We start from the raw sequence: 15265 nt of genomic DNA, 5'->3' as shown, positions 1-15265 counted from the left end.
GTCTTTGTTTCGAGTGTGTTCGATCACTCTCACGACTTCAAGGTTTCCCCCGACGGAAGATTCAGCCATGTTACTCATGATGAACAAAAAATTAAAAAAATAAGATTTGAGAGATGTTTAAGTGTTGTGTAATAAGATTTGAGAAATTTGTAATCAACCAAATACATCCCCAACCTATTTATACATGTTTAGGGTGGTAAAATGGTAATTTTTTAAAGAAAAAATGGTCAAAAACGGTCACAAAATCCTCCCCAACGGCTATATTAACGGCTAGTTTTTTAAACCCAGACCGGTTTTTTTTTCCGGATAAAAACCGGTTTTTAATCGGTTTTTTTCAAACCGGTTTTTTATCCGGTAAAAAAACCGGTCTAGGTTTTTTTTCCAAACCGGTTAAAATAACCGGTTTAAAAAAATCCGATCCGGTTAAAAAAACCGGTTTTTCCCAAATCCGGTTTCAGATATTTTTTTCGCAAAATCAGATATTCGGATTTTTTGTGCACCCCTATTTCGGAACACCTCCCCCACCCAATAATAACTCTACTAATAATATAGTTGTGTTTCATATTTAAAATTTACTAAATAAATAAATTTTAATCGGAGCTTTAAAGTTAAAATGAGTAGTCTTTCTTCTTACTCATATTATTTTTTCCTCATGTACCATCTCTAAATTAGTTTGTAATAGAGATATATTCGATTCGGTTTGATTCGATTTATTTTTTTAATAATAGATAAATCAAATTGTATTATATGATTTTTGAATGTTATAAAAAGTAAAAATTTATGTTTAGTTTGATTTAATTCAATTTAATTTTATGATTTTTAATTTTCATTATTTTTTAAATTCAACGGCTTAAAAATAAACTTCAAGCTTAAATCGAGTATAAGCATATAACAAATTGAAAATATACTTAATTTGGATCATTATTTTTTTAAATTTAGTTTGATTTTGAGCAATCAGATTTCATAGGGAAAAAAAATCAAAATCGAACCAAGTTATGAAATTATACATCTAAACCAAATTAAAACTGAACCGCAAAATAAAACCTTAACTGATTTAAACAACATAATTAGGGATGGCAATGGGTCGGGTCGGGTCAGGTTTTTGGGCCACCCGACCCGACCCGAGAAGAAAGGGTTCTCCACCCGTGACCCGACCCGACCCGACAAAATTAATGTTTCACCCGACCCGACCCGAATATATGACTTAGAAACCCGACCCGACCGACCCGAAATTAAAAAAAAAATTTAATTCAATGAAAACAATGACTTAATTGAAAAAAATTATATATGGAGGGATATTATTGTAATTATCCCTAAATATATAAGATAAAATTATATATATTTTTCGGGTCGGGTCGGATTTTTTTACCCTAAACCCGACCCGACCCGACCCGAACAGTGCATTTAAAAAAAAACCCGACCCGACCAGACCCGAACCCGAAATTTTTTTAAAAAAATTCGACCCGATCGGGTCAGATCGGGTAGGAACCCATCGGATTCAGGTTGAGTTGCCATCCCTAAACATAATTCGATTTAAATTATTTTCTTTTAATTTTTTCGATATCGTTCCCCTGTCCTATTTTACAGTAGTTAAAGCGAATGGCATGAACATGCATTTTGGTGAAAAGGGGGAAAGCCCACTAATTCTTCTTCTCCATGGCTTCCCCGAGCTTTGGTATTCATGGCGCCCCCCAAATCAACACTTTAGTTTAAAAAATCTCTTATTGTTTTTTGCAATCAAGACTTGGAAACAGTAGATCACGTTTTGTGCCACTGTGATGTGGTGTGGAAAGTTTGGCAACGCTGGTGTAGTGTATGGAAGGTTCATCTAGTATTCCCTAGGAAGGTTAAAGTGTTGCTTGAGGTATGGACACAGCAGAAAATCAGAAGAAAAGTTCGGGAATTATGGGTTTTGGGTTTTTTTGGCCTGATCTGGAATATTTGGATCTGTAAAAACAAAGTTAGGTTCAAGGGTACTGCCTTTTCTGTTGATCAAATTTTTAATACATGTTTGTTCCAGATTGGAGTTAGGTTCAACGCTGGGTTCTGTTGATCATATTTCTATGGAGGCTTTTTACTGCAGGTAGTTTTTTTTAAGATTCTATCCAGTACTGCTGCTGTGTTTTTTTTCCTGGTTTCGTTTGAAAGGCTATTGCAGGTCTTTGTTTATTCCCCTGTGGAGAGGTATTTTACATCCGATGATTTTGGTTTTGTTGATGAGTTGATGTTTCAACTTGCTGCTGAGTTTTTGCGGTTTGTCGTGCTGTCCATTTTGTTATAATTCCCTATATATGCTTTTTTTTGTATTGGTGTCGGTATGATATTGGGAGTGGATTATTATCGAGTTGGATTGCAGATTGATAAAGTTTGGGTTAAAGTAGTGTATGAAGCCCCATATTTTAGTAGGTTTTGGTAATCTGGGCGTTATTGCAAGTTGGTTAAGTTGATTCATTTCATCGCCGAGGTGATTGCTTTCTAGTTGTTCTTTTCTACCTTGGATTGATGGCGAGCAAGGTTACGTTTTTATTCTGGTGTTAGTATGAGTTCGGTTGTAGTTTGGGGAATTCATTGTTCGATGTAAGAGCTATACTTGTATAAGTTCCTCTCCACCTTAAGGTTCACCCTTTTTTCTTTATTTAGGGATAGGGAAGTTTTTTAACGAGGTCATTGAGGCGGTGTACTTTGTTACGATTATAATACAAAGTACTCTCTTTAAAAAAAACACTTTAGCTTAAAAAATCTAAACATATATAATCTTTTTTATTAATATGAGATAAATACAAAATAGTATTTGTTCAAATATAAATCTCAATCTCTCGACATTGAACGCTCGTACTCCTTATATCTATGGTGCTTGAAGCACTTCCTAACTCAAGAATTATAATAAATTTAAACTAAAACAACCATACTAGTACGGTTAAATAAAACATGAGTCAATTGCAGCGTTATTAAATTATATTTTAGATTTTAAAATATCTTAATTATATATTGACATTATAATATCACTTGAATTCTGGGTTTATGATGCGAATTGGAAGAATAGCTCGTGCTTTGGCGAAATTATGGAGAACCCGACAATAACTTGTTTTAGCAAAATCTCTGCTATCTAGGCAGGGCAAAAATAATTGAAATGGGTGATCGACGTGCTAAATGACGAGATAATGGAAGAGAACTTAAGAAACGTTCTAATAAACGATTGAAAAAGAAGGTTGTATGAACAAGATAAGACATATTTGAGGAAAAGGTAACAAATATGTTGATCGATTCATATGATAGTTTGAAGATAAGATAAAATTATAATATGTGAAGCTTCGAGACAAACATAAAATCTGGGCATAGTTTGAGGATTCCTAATGCAATTATCTCAGAAAAATTGAAAGTAAAAAGAAAGATTAAGCAAGAAGAAACGTTAGAGGGAAGCGCGTGAGGAAATCCTGCGAATGGAACGCGGGAGAACTAGACTGCCTCCTAAAGTAGACTCGGTCGCCACGTGGCAACACGCTTCGCGTTGTTTCCAAGCATAATTGTTTAATAGACAAAACAAAACTCTGTGTTCGGTTATCTGTTTGCTTCGATCCCCATAATTCATTCCCTCTGGAAAAAAAAACCCAAAAAAGAACACTCATCAATGGAAATTTCTCACGAATCCCAGAATTTACAGCTCAAAGATCGTCGACTCGATGCTCTCGGCAACTTAAGCGGGCTCCCTGACGAACTCATCTGCGCTATGTTAGATTACCTAACTCCCCCGGACATAGCTCGTCTCGCTTGTGTCAGCAGGTTTTTATTTTATTTTCCCCAATTCCCGTATTCTAACTTTTTAATCTTCCTTCTGTTCTAATTTTTTTCTTTATTTGGTATTTCAATTTGTTAGTGTTATGTATATATTCTGCAATGAAGAGCCGCTTTGGATGAGCCTTTGCCTCAAGAAAGTTAACGGTCCACTTCAATACAAAGGCTCCTGGAAAAAGACTACTTTGCATTTGTATTTTGCTCTTTGCAACCCAAACTTAATTCCTGTTTTTATATTTCTTATAATTTGCATTTTAGTATCTAATTTTTTGGGGTTTTTATTTTTGATGCAGAGAGACATTGCCGAGTGAATGTATTGAGTACAAAAGAAAACCATTGCAGTTTGATGGTAACTAACCTCATGTTTTTTTTCTTCATGAAAATAAGTACTTATTTTATTTAAATGATTGTATGGATTTGAATAATTTTTATTATCAATTTTTTGGGTGTAGGATTTAGCTCTTTTTTCTTATACAAAAGACTATATAGGTGCCATACTACATTAGACGGATTTGCTTTTGACAAAGGAAATGTTGAAAGACCAAATGAGTTATCAATGGAACAGTTTGATCAGGAATATGATGTGGAGAAACCGGTATGCTCTATATATTTTATGTTTGCTTTCAGTAAATTGCGTTGAACTCACTAGTCACTACTGCTGCTAATGGTATGCTGTGGTATCCCATAGAAATTAGTACTTTGTTGAGTATTTAGAAGAAATCAGTTGCATTATATCTGTAAATGAGCCACTGCATAACTAATTGCACTTTTTGGATGGGGTTCTTGTCTATTCACATGCCAGGTTTTGCTCACTGGATTGGCCGAGTGTTGGCCTGCTAGGAATAATTGGACGATTGACAAACTACTGCTCAAATATGGAGATACAACATTCAAGATTTCTCAAAGAACCCCTGGAAAAGTTTCAATGAAATTCAAGGATTATGTATCATACATGAAGGAACAGCATGATGAGGATCCTCTTTATATTTTCGATGAAAAGGTGAGCTTAGGGTAGGAATAGCATGCTTACAGTTTTGTGTGTCTATATATGTGTGTTTTTTTTCGCAATGGGAGCATAATGAAATAATGCCCATTTTTAGAAAACTGGGTAGGATCCTCTTTATACTTTGATTGGTTGCCATGTAGTTTGGAGAATCTGCACCTGGCTTGTTGGAAGATTACAGTGTGCCCCAAATGTTTCAAGAAGACTTCTTTGATGTTTTAGATAGAGATAGTCGGCCACCATTCAGATGGCTTATCATTGGGCCAGAGAGGTCTGGTGCCTCTTGGCACGTTGATCCAGCACTTACCAGTGCCTGGAATACTCTTCTTTGTGGTCGTAAAAGGTATTTTGAGATATTACCTCTGTATTTATAAAATGCTTCCATGCGGTGATTTTGGATTTCACATATTGTGCCTCAAACTTAATATTAGTACAAGTCTGTTTGTGGAACTCATTCGGAATACCCTAGAGCAACTATTTTAAATGTTTTCTTTTATCCATTTTATTTGACGTTATACTTGTGTCCTGGTAATTGGTTCATGATGTACCATAAACTGCATGATAATTGAATTTCAGCTGCATAAGGTTGTCTCTTTTTCTCTTTTGTTGCTTCGTATAGGTGAAATATTACTGTCCTGGATGTCATATCTCTAGTTTTTTGGACAGGTGGGCATTGTATCCTCCTGGAAGAGTTCCTTTGGGTGTTACAGTGCATGTAAATGATGAAGATGGTGATGTCAACATTGATACTCCATCATCATTACAGGTATATAAACTATGGCCCTCTGCTTGCATTCCTAGTTCTTGTCACATTTTTCGAGGTTACGCATATTGAATACCCTTTGTGTGTGTGTGTGTGTGTGTGTGCAGTGGTGGCTAGATTATTATCCACTTCTTGCTGATGAAGACAAGCCAATTGAGTGTACTCAGCTGCCTGGGGTGACGATATTTGTTCCAAGCGGATGGTGGCACTGTGTCCTGAATCTGGAAGCAACTGTTGCTGTGACACAAAATTTTGTAAACCCCAGAAACTTTGAATTTGTATGTTTGGATATGGCTCCTGGTTACCAGCATAAGGGAGTTTGCCGTGTTGGATTGCTTGCTCTTGATGAAAGCTGTTTAGAGAACATGGAGAAGAACATGTCCTGTGACAGAGACAATTTTAATTATTCAGATCTGACAAGGAAAGAGAAGCGGGTTAAAATTCCAAGTTCTCAAGAGAGTGAAAATCATGAAGGAATAGCTAATGGTGTTTCTAAAAGATATAATCTATGGAAACATTGCTTTCCTTATGATATAAGTTACTTGGCCATGTTTTTGGATAGAGAGAAGGACCACTATACTTCTCCATGGAGCTCAGGAAATTGCATAGGGCCACGAGAAATGAGGGAATGGCTTTTCAAGCTTTGGGTTAGAAAACCGGGAATGAGAGAGCTGATTTGGAAGGTATGTTACATTTTTAACACTAGTGTGTTCATCCCACCAATCCAGTCCTTTCTTTTTCTTCGATTTCACTTCCAATGGATGAGTTGACTGAGAAATTTGTTATAGGGACCCATATGTTTTAAGAGAGATAAACTAGGAATATACTGAAAAAGGTTGTTTCTGATTGCAAATTGTTGAAAAAGAAAACAAATATCATATTGATTGTTTAGAAGTGCATGGTAAGGAAAACCCTCTGCTGACATTTTTGTATTACTATGCCTGGCTAGTTTCTTCTCTCCTAAATGCTCTATGTGGTGTTCGCTAGTGATTTCTCCTGTTGTTATGCTTTGTCCAAATCTTTGGCGTAAGATATATATGTTCACTATTAAAAATATATTTTATCTTGTTTTTAACTTCTTTTGAATTCCTCCTTTAATTGTCTTAGGGAGCATGTCTTGCAATGAATGCTGACAAATGGTTGGAGTGCTTGGTGAAAATCTGCTCATTTCACAGTTTGCCTTTTCCCAACGATGATGAGAAGCTTCCTGTTGGAACAGGCAGCAATCCTGTGAGTTCTTTTGTCATTTCCATTCATCTCTTAAATTTTGTTTTCTTTTACATATTGGAAGTTAGGGGAACTGATTTTTGAGAAATAATTCAAGGATACTACAGAACTTGTCATTACCTTGTTGAGTGGCATGCTTTTCTCTAGTGTCATAATACCCATATTCCATTGGACACGATTAACCTTGATATAAGATCTCAGAGCTTTTTAAGGAATACTAAAAGATTGTGAATGGCTCCTACATAGTGGTCTTCTGCAGCATGTGATCTGAGTGCTGTTTATTTAGTACGTTGATAAGAATTTTGATGTATCTGATCTTTATGTCAACTGTTTTTTACTAACATTTTTATAAGCGGTCATTTAATCAAAATAGATTTATTTTTGTAGTTTTGATTGATTCTTCTGCAACAGGTCTATGTCATGGATGAATATGTGGTTAAAATCTTTGTTGAAAAAGGGCTGGAATCTTCAATACACGGTTTAGGCACTGAGGTAGGTATATGTGCAAATTTATACTCTGTGTCCATGGATCTTTTACATACTGTTAAGTTTTTTGTTTCCTTCCATGCAGCTTGAATTCTACAACACTTTGTGTGAAGTTAATTCCCCTTTGAAAAACCACATTCCTACTGTATTGGCTAGTGGGATTCTGCACTTGGAAAATGGATCTTACAAAATTGATTTTTGGGATGGTAAAGAAGTTCCTGATGTGCTTGCAAAGTGCAATTTGATTCCAGAAAAGAGAGAAGGTGGTGTTTTCCCTTTTGGTGTACGGAGCAAGAAATTATTTGAATATAGAAAAGTTGGGTCTCCAGAACCTGGACCTGGGAGTTCTGCTGGATCCTCTTGTATCTGGCCTTATCTTATAACGAAGCGCTGCAAAGGAAAGATATTTGCACAGTTGTAAGTAATCTTAATTTTACATGGATCTTAACTTCTAGAATGAGAGATGTGAAAAGTAGATTGCTGTTATTAATCTTCCTTCAATTTCTATTGCAGAAGAGATGAACTATCATTGGAAGATACGCTTAACTTAGCTTCCTTTTTGGGAGAGCAGCTACAAAACCTTCATAGTTTACCCTATCCTTCCTTTGGTAATTCAACTGTTTCAGATGTTGAACAGGTTTGTTCTTTTGCCAATGGTATGGACATCGATTTTGTCTCCCGCAAATTAGATATTCCAGCTGAATGGGAACTCGTTGTGAGGACTCTAAGTCGGAAGAAGAAGGATGTTTACAGCCGCTTGAAAAAATGGTATACTATCTATTAGGAATGATGTTTGCTGATCAACTTTGACACCAATAATGATTCTATTTAAAATGTTAAGAGAAAATTTCTTTTACTTTCTCCTAATTGCAACCAATGATACTGTGTTTTATTCATTGTGTTCATACTCCATGTCTGTTGTAATCATGAAAGCAATACCAGCTGTGCAGACCTTGACCGGTCCTTTTATACTGTTATGCAGCCAAAAGCTTTTTCTCCATGGTTAAAACTTCATTATTATATGGAACTCATTGCTACATAATGGGAAATTTTCTCATCACCCTTCTTATTTTTGGGAGCACTTTGAGATCAGTTCTCTTTAAACTTCATGTTCGTTATCTAGTTTTGTTATGTCTTCATTCTGCTATATTGTTCCCATAGTACACAACGAGACAATTTCTCAGATAAAGATTTCTTTTGCTATATATATATATATATATGTTCACTTTATTTATTTACTTACTGTATCACAGCCTTTAATTATTATATGCCTCTGAAATTCTACTATCCAAATTGTAGGGGGGACCCAGTTCCTGAGAAGCTGATGGAGAAAGTTGACGCATACCTCCCTGATGATTTCCTGAAGCTGCTTTCTGTATCTGAGGTATTTCACAGTCCCGCTATGCTTTTTAAATATTTCTGATATTCCCTCTTGATGTTATGTTTGGAATATCTTGCACAGTTATACCTAACGCTGTTCATTATTGATTTATTGATAGGAAAATGGCATGAAAAGAGTTTTTAAGCCTTTGTCGTGGATACACTCGGATATTATGGATGATAATGTTTACATGGAAACATGCCGTCCATTTGGCACAAATGGAATAGCTGCCGTAATGGATAACGGTTCAGTGAATGGGCATGGTAATGATGGAGAAGCAAAATCATGGCGCGCGAATTACATCCTTGATTTCAGCAATATTTCTATAGGTCAGCGTACTTCCTTAATCTGATTGCATTCGTTGTTCCTATGATTAAAGCTGTTTTCGTTTTTAATTCGTTCATCTCTTTCATGGAATTGAATTGCGGAAACATAATGAACTGATACCGAGATTAATGCAAATGATATTTTAAACCTAATATGATGTTTGCTTATACCAAGTTTAACCACAGCACTTTCCTGTTATTCATGATTTGCTTTTTTATTTCTCCTGGTAAAAGGAAGGGATAAAGCAAAATTTTTTCCTTGAATTTGTCAACTCTTCCCAACTTGGTTCTTGAACTTTTCTTGGCCCACATTAGTCCCTAAATTTGACAACTTTTCTCATTTTTAGCACCTGAACTTGACACATTATTCCCTGAGCCTTACACAATCTCAGCGTGCCACTTTATCAAAATGACAAAAAAATCAAGGATTATTGTGGACAAAAAAAGTTGCGAACCAAATTGGGAAAAATTGTCAAGTTCAGGGATTGAATGTTCCTTTGTCCCTAAAACGAATAAACCCTTGGAACACTGAAAAAAATGAGTAACTGTGAGCACTTGTGTCTGGTATCGGAACTGACGCATACCTAGACATGGGGATAGTTCCCCTCCAAGGACCCTCTAAATACATGGAAAACTTAAAAATAAGTACACATACGCTTGTTGGACAAATAAGAGTCAGAATAACTCGAGTCATTGGTTTTATATTTGAAAGTAGAGCAATTTGATGCCATCCATCACAACTTGAATTGGATTTAATTTTTCAGGTGATCCCCTTTGTGACGTGATACCATTGCATTTGGATATCTTTAGAGGCAATTCATGTCTCCTTAAGCAGTTTCTCCAAAGCTATAAACTTCCGTTGATGCAAAAAACACCAGAGCATGGATCGGTCACTGCTAGTGATAAGTTCAGACGACTTTCGTACCATGCCATGTAAGTAATAATGAGTTATATTCTCTCCTCGATATCATTTTTGTCATGTTTAGTGCCAAAAAAACCATCTGGTTATTTTGTATCTGCAGGTGCTACTGCATTTTGCATGACGAGAATGTATTGGGTGCTATATTTAGTATATGGACTGAACTCAAAACAGCAGAATCATGGGAAGAGGTTGAGCAGACAGTATGGGGAGAATTAAATAACTATGAAGGCGTTGCTTGACGTGTTCGTCTGACTCATCGTTTTTCCTAAAACACTTAATCGGATACGTACATGAGGCGCCTTCTTCCAAGTTTATAAAGGAGCTTCGTCCGGGTCGGACACATACTTGTATTTGACACACTACTCGAGTCTGAATAACATGATTTGCATAAATTTGACATTTTACTCGAGTCTAAATAACATGATTTGCATATAAACGAAGGATATAATGTGTTGGCGGCACATTGCAAGTGAGCAGGACATTTGATTCTTACTATTCAAATTAATTTGATTGTGTTTAGTTTTCTTGAAAAGGTTATTGTCATTCATTTGAGTTAAACATCGTGCTGAAATCGGAATTGTAAGGAAAAGAAAAGTTTATGTAATGAACATTTCCTTTTACAGCTATAGCCCAGGTTGTGAAAGTCTTCTTTAAATAATTTATATATTTTATTAATTTGATTTAATTTAAAATATTTTGATAAATTCAATTTTTAATATTTAAATATTTATCGTGAATAGTATTTCACTCTACCCGACTCACCTAAAATTAATTTTAAAAAAAACGAATTAAAGTAATTAAATCAATTTAAACTTTAGAGGAATAAGCGGGTTTGTTGGAAAACTACAGCTGATTTAATTTTTTAATGAATATTAAATTAGTTAATTTGTTGTTAAGTTTGATTAAGCATTGTTTTTTTGTAAAGGTAACATATTTGAATTTTGTGAGTTTTTGTTTCCGTTGTTATGGTCTACCTTCTGAATTGTATGTATGGTTGTCATGTCTAATCTTTGTGTGTATGTTTCTGAAGTAAACTTGATCGGTACATGCATCCTGATTCTGATTCTGCATCATGAAAGCATGGTATACTTGCTATGTTATATCGGGTGGTTTGTTTAAGAGGAAGTATATGGTAATTAAACCATGATCGGGTTGGTAATTTCATCGGTTCAATCATGATATGATCGATAATATCCACTTGTTGGTTCAACCATAATCTGATATATAACGTCTATGAATTTTGTGTCATATACACTGTAATGAATTGTTTTTTTTAACATTTATTTTTATATTTTTCCATATTATGTGACTGCATTGAACTTTATAATTTATCCCTTTCTTCTATTTTTTATTTTATAATATTTCAGGATATTAAAACCGTATTAAGTTGACACCACTAAAGTAGTTAGCCGTGTAGGATCTTCTGTAAACTTTTAAGCAACATATACCACAAAGTCACCAGTATCAAACAAATGTATTGGGAAGGAATTAAAGCAAGTTATGTCGAGCTAATTTTCACTTCTTTTTAGTAATTGCTTTGCTTCAAAGATCATTGGGACCAAAACAATTGTACCATTTACATGTATCCTTTTTTTTTACGAGAACCTCAGCGTAACAATTTATTGTCTGAAATATACATATTTTAATATGTTTTAAAAAAAAAAATCTTAAGCTCTTTCGAAACTTCAAAGTCTGATTCTTATGTAAATGTAGAAAGTGGAATATTTGGCCTGACAAAATAGAAGCATTTCATGCTTAGTCAAAGAAGAGTTTATATTTACTAATTACACACTGGAGAGCTTGAACTGTTCTTTGGTGGGTTGTGGTTAGGTTTGGATTGGATTCAGTTTTCTAACTTTTTCCTAGCTAATGTTTTGTACTATGTTACATTAACGATATCAACTTCCACTTGTACATTGTAATTATATATATACATGAAGCTAATACTAATACCTCAATCCTCAGCTATTTCTCTTTCAAACTCCAATATAACAAGTCCAAGAGGCAAAAGGAAGAAAAAACAGTAGCCTTTTCCTTTTCAGAATACAGCAATGGCGGATCAAAGTTACCAACAGAAAAAGACAGAAATGGAGTCTGCTGCAGAGGTTTCCAAGGAGCTGAAGCGAAAGAAACGCATGAAATGGATTGTTTACGCATTAGCTTTCGCCATCTTCCAGACTATTGTCATCTTGGTTTTTTCACTTACAGTCATGCGTTTCAAAAATCCCAAGTTCAGGGTTCACTCTATCACCGTCCAGGATCTCACGGCGTCCGCCCCCAACCCTCCTTCTTTCAGCATTAAACTCAACGCCCAAGTTGCCGTAAAGAACACAAATTTCGGCCACTTCAAATTCCAAAACACCACCATTTCGTTCGATTACGGGGGAGTTGGAGTTGGAGATGCATTGGTTGCTAAAGGAAGAAGCAAGGCAAGATCCACAAAGAAGATGAATGTCGCTGTGGAATTGAACTCAAGCAATATACCAAATAATTCAAGCTTGCAAGTGATATTGAATCAGGGTTATTGGAAGTGAACTGCCATTCCAAATTGAGTGGGAAAGTGCAGTTGATGAAATTGATCAAGAAGAAGAAATCTGCAGAAATGAGATGCGCCATGATAGTAAATTTGGTGACCAGAAATGTCCAAGATATCAAGTGCCAATAGAGTTCAGCTTTGCAATATCTTAACTTCTCAGGTTATATCATATGTATCTTTAAAAAATTCTTGCAGTTGTATCCATTTGTCTATGATTATTACTAGTAAAAATTGTGCGTTGAAGATTGAATCATTATCTATATATATTATGCATCACTAATAATTTTAAGATGTTTTGTTGGCAATGGACTACTAATATTACATTTTTCAGACTCCGTTTTCTTTCTTGAAAGCCTGCTTGTATAGCCAAGCTTATAATGCGCATGCACTTGTGATGGTTACCGTATTTGCTCCAATTTCTAAATTTATTTATATACGCATATAGAAGGTTTTACGGCAAGTGTGTTAGTACTTGTAATTATTCAGAGATTTTATTTTTCTCTCCGGTGAACTTCTACTCTGATATTCCATTTTGCTGCCGGAGGCGGACTGCTAACCTAAATGTCATTTGGATTGACCTATTGCAGGCCACAGTAAATCATGTTTATAATTTTAATAAGGTAGTGTTATAATCTTAAAATCTCATTTTAAAAGATAATTTTATGATCCGTAAACCAAACACGTCTTAATATCTTAAATAAAACAAATTAAGTCAGAAAAAATAATCTATAATGGACCTTTATTAATTTAAATTAATTAATTAAATATAAAAAACTTAAATAATACACCATATAAGAAGAAAATAATAATAACCATACCGAACTTGTAAAAAAGTGGAAATGCAATAGGGAAAAAGAAAAGAAATGTTGTAACTTGTGACCCAAAACTATTGGGCATACAAGGTGGGCGCAAAACCCGAACATCTGAAGCTAAATTTGTGCCCTAAACCCAAATAACTTGTTTTAGAGTATTGCTCTCTGTAGGTCGTGAAACCGAAAGAACCCAGATTTATCAGCAATATCAGTGTCAGAAGGAAGACGGAAGCTGGTGTTACAGGCAAGATTTATCAGCAATATCTCTGTAAATTCTGTTAGTTATGCTAAAAGAAGACCAGCGAATCTAACCTGTAAAACCTCAAAAAAGGGGAAAAATGGCACCCCCTATCAGATCTCTTATCTCATTGTCTCTCAATAAATCATCCTGTTTTCGGAAACCCATTTCTTGTTATCCCATCTCTGTTGCTTTCTTCGTCTCTGCTGCCACCCAGGAATCAAAATCTTCATTTTCTTTAGCTTATCACTTAATCGAAAAGCACAACTTATCCCATGAAATTGCCGTCAAAACTGCATCTTCCTTAAGCAATGTGAAGGACCCTTCTAAGTGTGATAATATAATTTCCTTCTTAAAAGAAAGCGGTTTCTCAAAATCCCATATTGAAGAAACCTTACAAAAGAAGCCTAAACTTCTAAATTCCAGTCTTGAGAAAACCATTCAACCCAAGTTCAAGTTTTTCCGGGATTTAGGATTTTCAACCAATGATTTTGCTGATTTGATAGCTACCGATCCCTCGATTTTGGTTAGAAGCGTGAATGATAGAATAGTACCTTCGGTTTTGTATTTAAAGAGTGTTCTAGGGTCAAATGCCAATGTTGTTAAGTTACTGAAAATTTTGTCTTGGTTTCTGGCTTTTGATTTGCAAAAGACTATGATGCCTAACATAGAGTTCTTGAGGAGTTGCGGAGTTAGTTCGTCGCAAATTGTTTCGTTTTTGTTTCCCTATCCTAGATTTTTCTTGCATAAACTTGAGAGCATTAAGCAGTTTGTTAAAAGGGCAGATGACATGGGAATCGATAGGAAGTCGACTATGTTTATTGTTGCTATTAGGACATTGGCTTCAATGAGTGAGGATACTTGGGAACAGAAGTTGAAGCTTTTTAGGAAGTTGGGTTTCTCTGAAGATGATATCAACTCTACATTTAGGAGGATACCACATGTGTTTTCTGTATCAGAAAGGAAGATCAAGGAAATCAGTGATTTTTTGCTTACAAGAAAGAATGTAGGTATTTCTCTTATAATAAGCTACCCGATGGTGTTTACTTACAGCCTTGAGCATAGGCTTAAGCCTCGCCTACAGGTAATTGAGATTCTGGAAAGTAAGAATTTGTTAAGAAGGAAAGTTAGCCTGAGTACAATTTTTAATATGTCCGAAAAGAATTTCAGAGTGAAATATGTTTGTCCTTATTTAAAAGAACTTGAGAATGCATCCATAGCTATTGTGGACCATAAGTGTTAATTTTCATATCATTGAGGGCATATATCAAATATTTGATGTACTTTGGATTTATTAAGTGACCATTTTGATGGTTTTTAAATAGCCTCTAAGATGTTTCTTTGCTACAGATTATTAATCCTGGTTTAATTTTCAGATTCTGTTTTCTTTCTCGAAAGGCCTGCATGTATAGCTAAGTCTTAAGTTTGAACTTTGAATTTCCTTACGGTCTCAAAATTGTAATTGTTTATTGTTTGTGATTGATTCCTGTCTCTTCACAATGCACATGCACTTGTGTTGGTTCGTGTATTTGTGCACGTAGATGGCTTTACGGAAACTGCGCTCGTACTAGAGATGTTTAGAAATTTATTTTCCTTTCCAGTGAATTTCTATCTGATATGCCATTGTGTTGTGTATGCAAATGGTCATTCTACTGCAGGAGATGGACTGCTAATCTAAATGTTATCAGAGTATTGTAGAAAATGTATTAAAGATTGTTTTGAATAGGAAAGCACATTGAAGAGAGTAATGCGTGTTCAATGTTCATGGTAATCTGATGT

The 15265-nt window shown here is 35.1% G+C and overlaps 2 protein-coding genes and 1 pseudogene across 3 annotated transcripts; all 3 read left to right on the top strand.

Moving 5' to 3' along the window:
• Window positions 1-3599: 3599 nt before the first annotated feature.
• On the top strand, window positions 3600-10484 carry LOC120198314 (F-box protein At1g78280-like). 2 transcript variants are annotated; one of them, XM_039199649.1, is made up of 16 exons: window positions 3609-3780; window positions 3875-3985; window positions 4086-4141; window positions 4245-4387; window positions 4595-4792; window positions 4939-5138; window positions 5462-5561; window positions 5666-6241; window positions 6666-6788; window positions 7197-7277; window positions 7357-7688; window positions 7785-8039; window positions 8571-8655; window positions 8771-8981; window positions 9743-9911; window positions 10001-10484. In XM_039199649.1, exons 1-16 carry the CDS (start codon window positions 3629-3631, stop codon window positions 10137-10139), a joined length of 2931 nt encoding a protein of 976 aa, XP_039055580.1. In that variant the 5' UTR covers window positions 3609-3628; the 3' UTR covers window positions 10140-10484. The 2 variants fall into 2 exon arrangements, with proteins under 2 accessions (XP_039055581.1, XP_039055580.1); XM_039199650.1 differs by lacking the exons at window positions 9743-9911; window positions 10001-10484 and adding an exon at window positions 9177-9347 and having other exon boundaries at window positions 3600-3780.
• Window positions 10485-11854: 1370 nt separating this feature from the next.
• On the top strand, window positions 11855-12572 carry LOC120198184 (annotated as a pseudogene).
• Window positions 12573-13565: 993 nt separating this feature from the next.
• LOC120197847 (transcription termination factor MTERF5, chloroplastic-like) lies at window positions 13566-14780 on the top strand. Its single transcript, XM_039199244.1, has one exon. It carries the CDS (start codon window positions 13587-13589, stop codon window positions 14727-14729), a length of 1143 nt encoding a protein of 380 aa, XP_039055175.1. The 5' UTR covers window positions 13566-13586; the 3' UTR covers window positions 14730-14780.
• Window positions 14781-15265: the final 485 nt, after the last annotated feature.

This window comes from Hibiscus syriacus, unplaced genomic scaffold, assembly GCF_006381635.1.
Source record: "Hibiscus syriacus cultivar Baekdansim isolate YM2019G1 unplaced genomic scaffold, ASM638163v2 tig00117056_pilon, whole genome shotgun sequence".
NCBI classification, from domain to species: Eukaryota; Viridiplantae; Streptophyta; class Magnoliopsida; order Malvales; family Malvaceae; genus Hibiscus; species Hibiscus syriacus.
This window is presented reverse-complemented; position numbering and strand designations above follow the sequence as displayed.

What these genes read in the sequence shown, in the direction of transcription:
- LOC120198314 (XM_039199649.1), top strand. Translation starts at nt 3,629, where the DNA reads ATGGAAATTTCTCACGAATCCCAGAATTTACAGCTCAAAGATCGTCGA. An exon ending in AAAAAGACTACTTTGCATTT is followed by an intron (nt 3,986 to 4,085) that starts GTATTTTGCTCT and finishes TTTTTGATGCAG; the next exon opens with AGAGACATTGCCGAGTGAAT. An exon ending in TTTATATTTTCGATGAAAAG is followed by an intron (nt 4,793 to 4,938) that starts GTGAGCTTAGGG and finishes GTTGCCATGTAG; the next exon opens with TTTGGAGAATCTGCACCTGG.
- LOC120197847 (XM_039199244.1), top strand. Translation starts at nt 13,587, where the DNA reads ATGGCACCCCCTATCAGATCTCTTATCTCATTGTCTCTCAATAAATCA.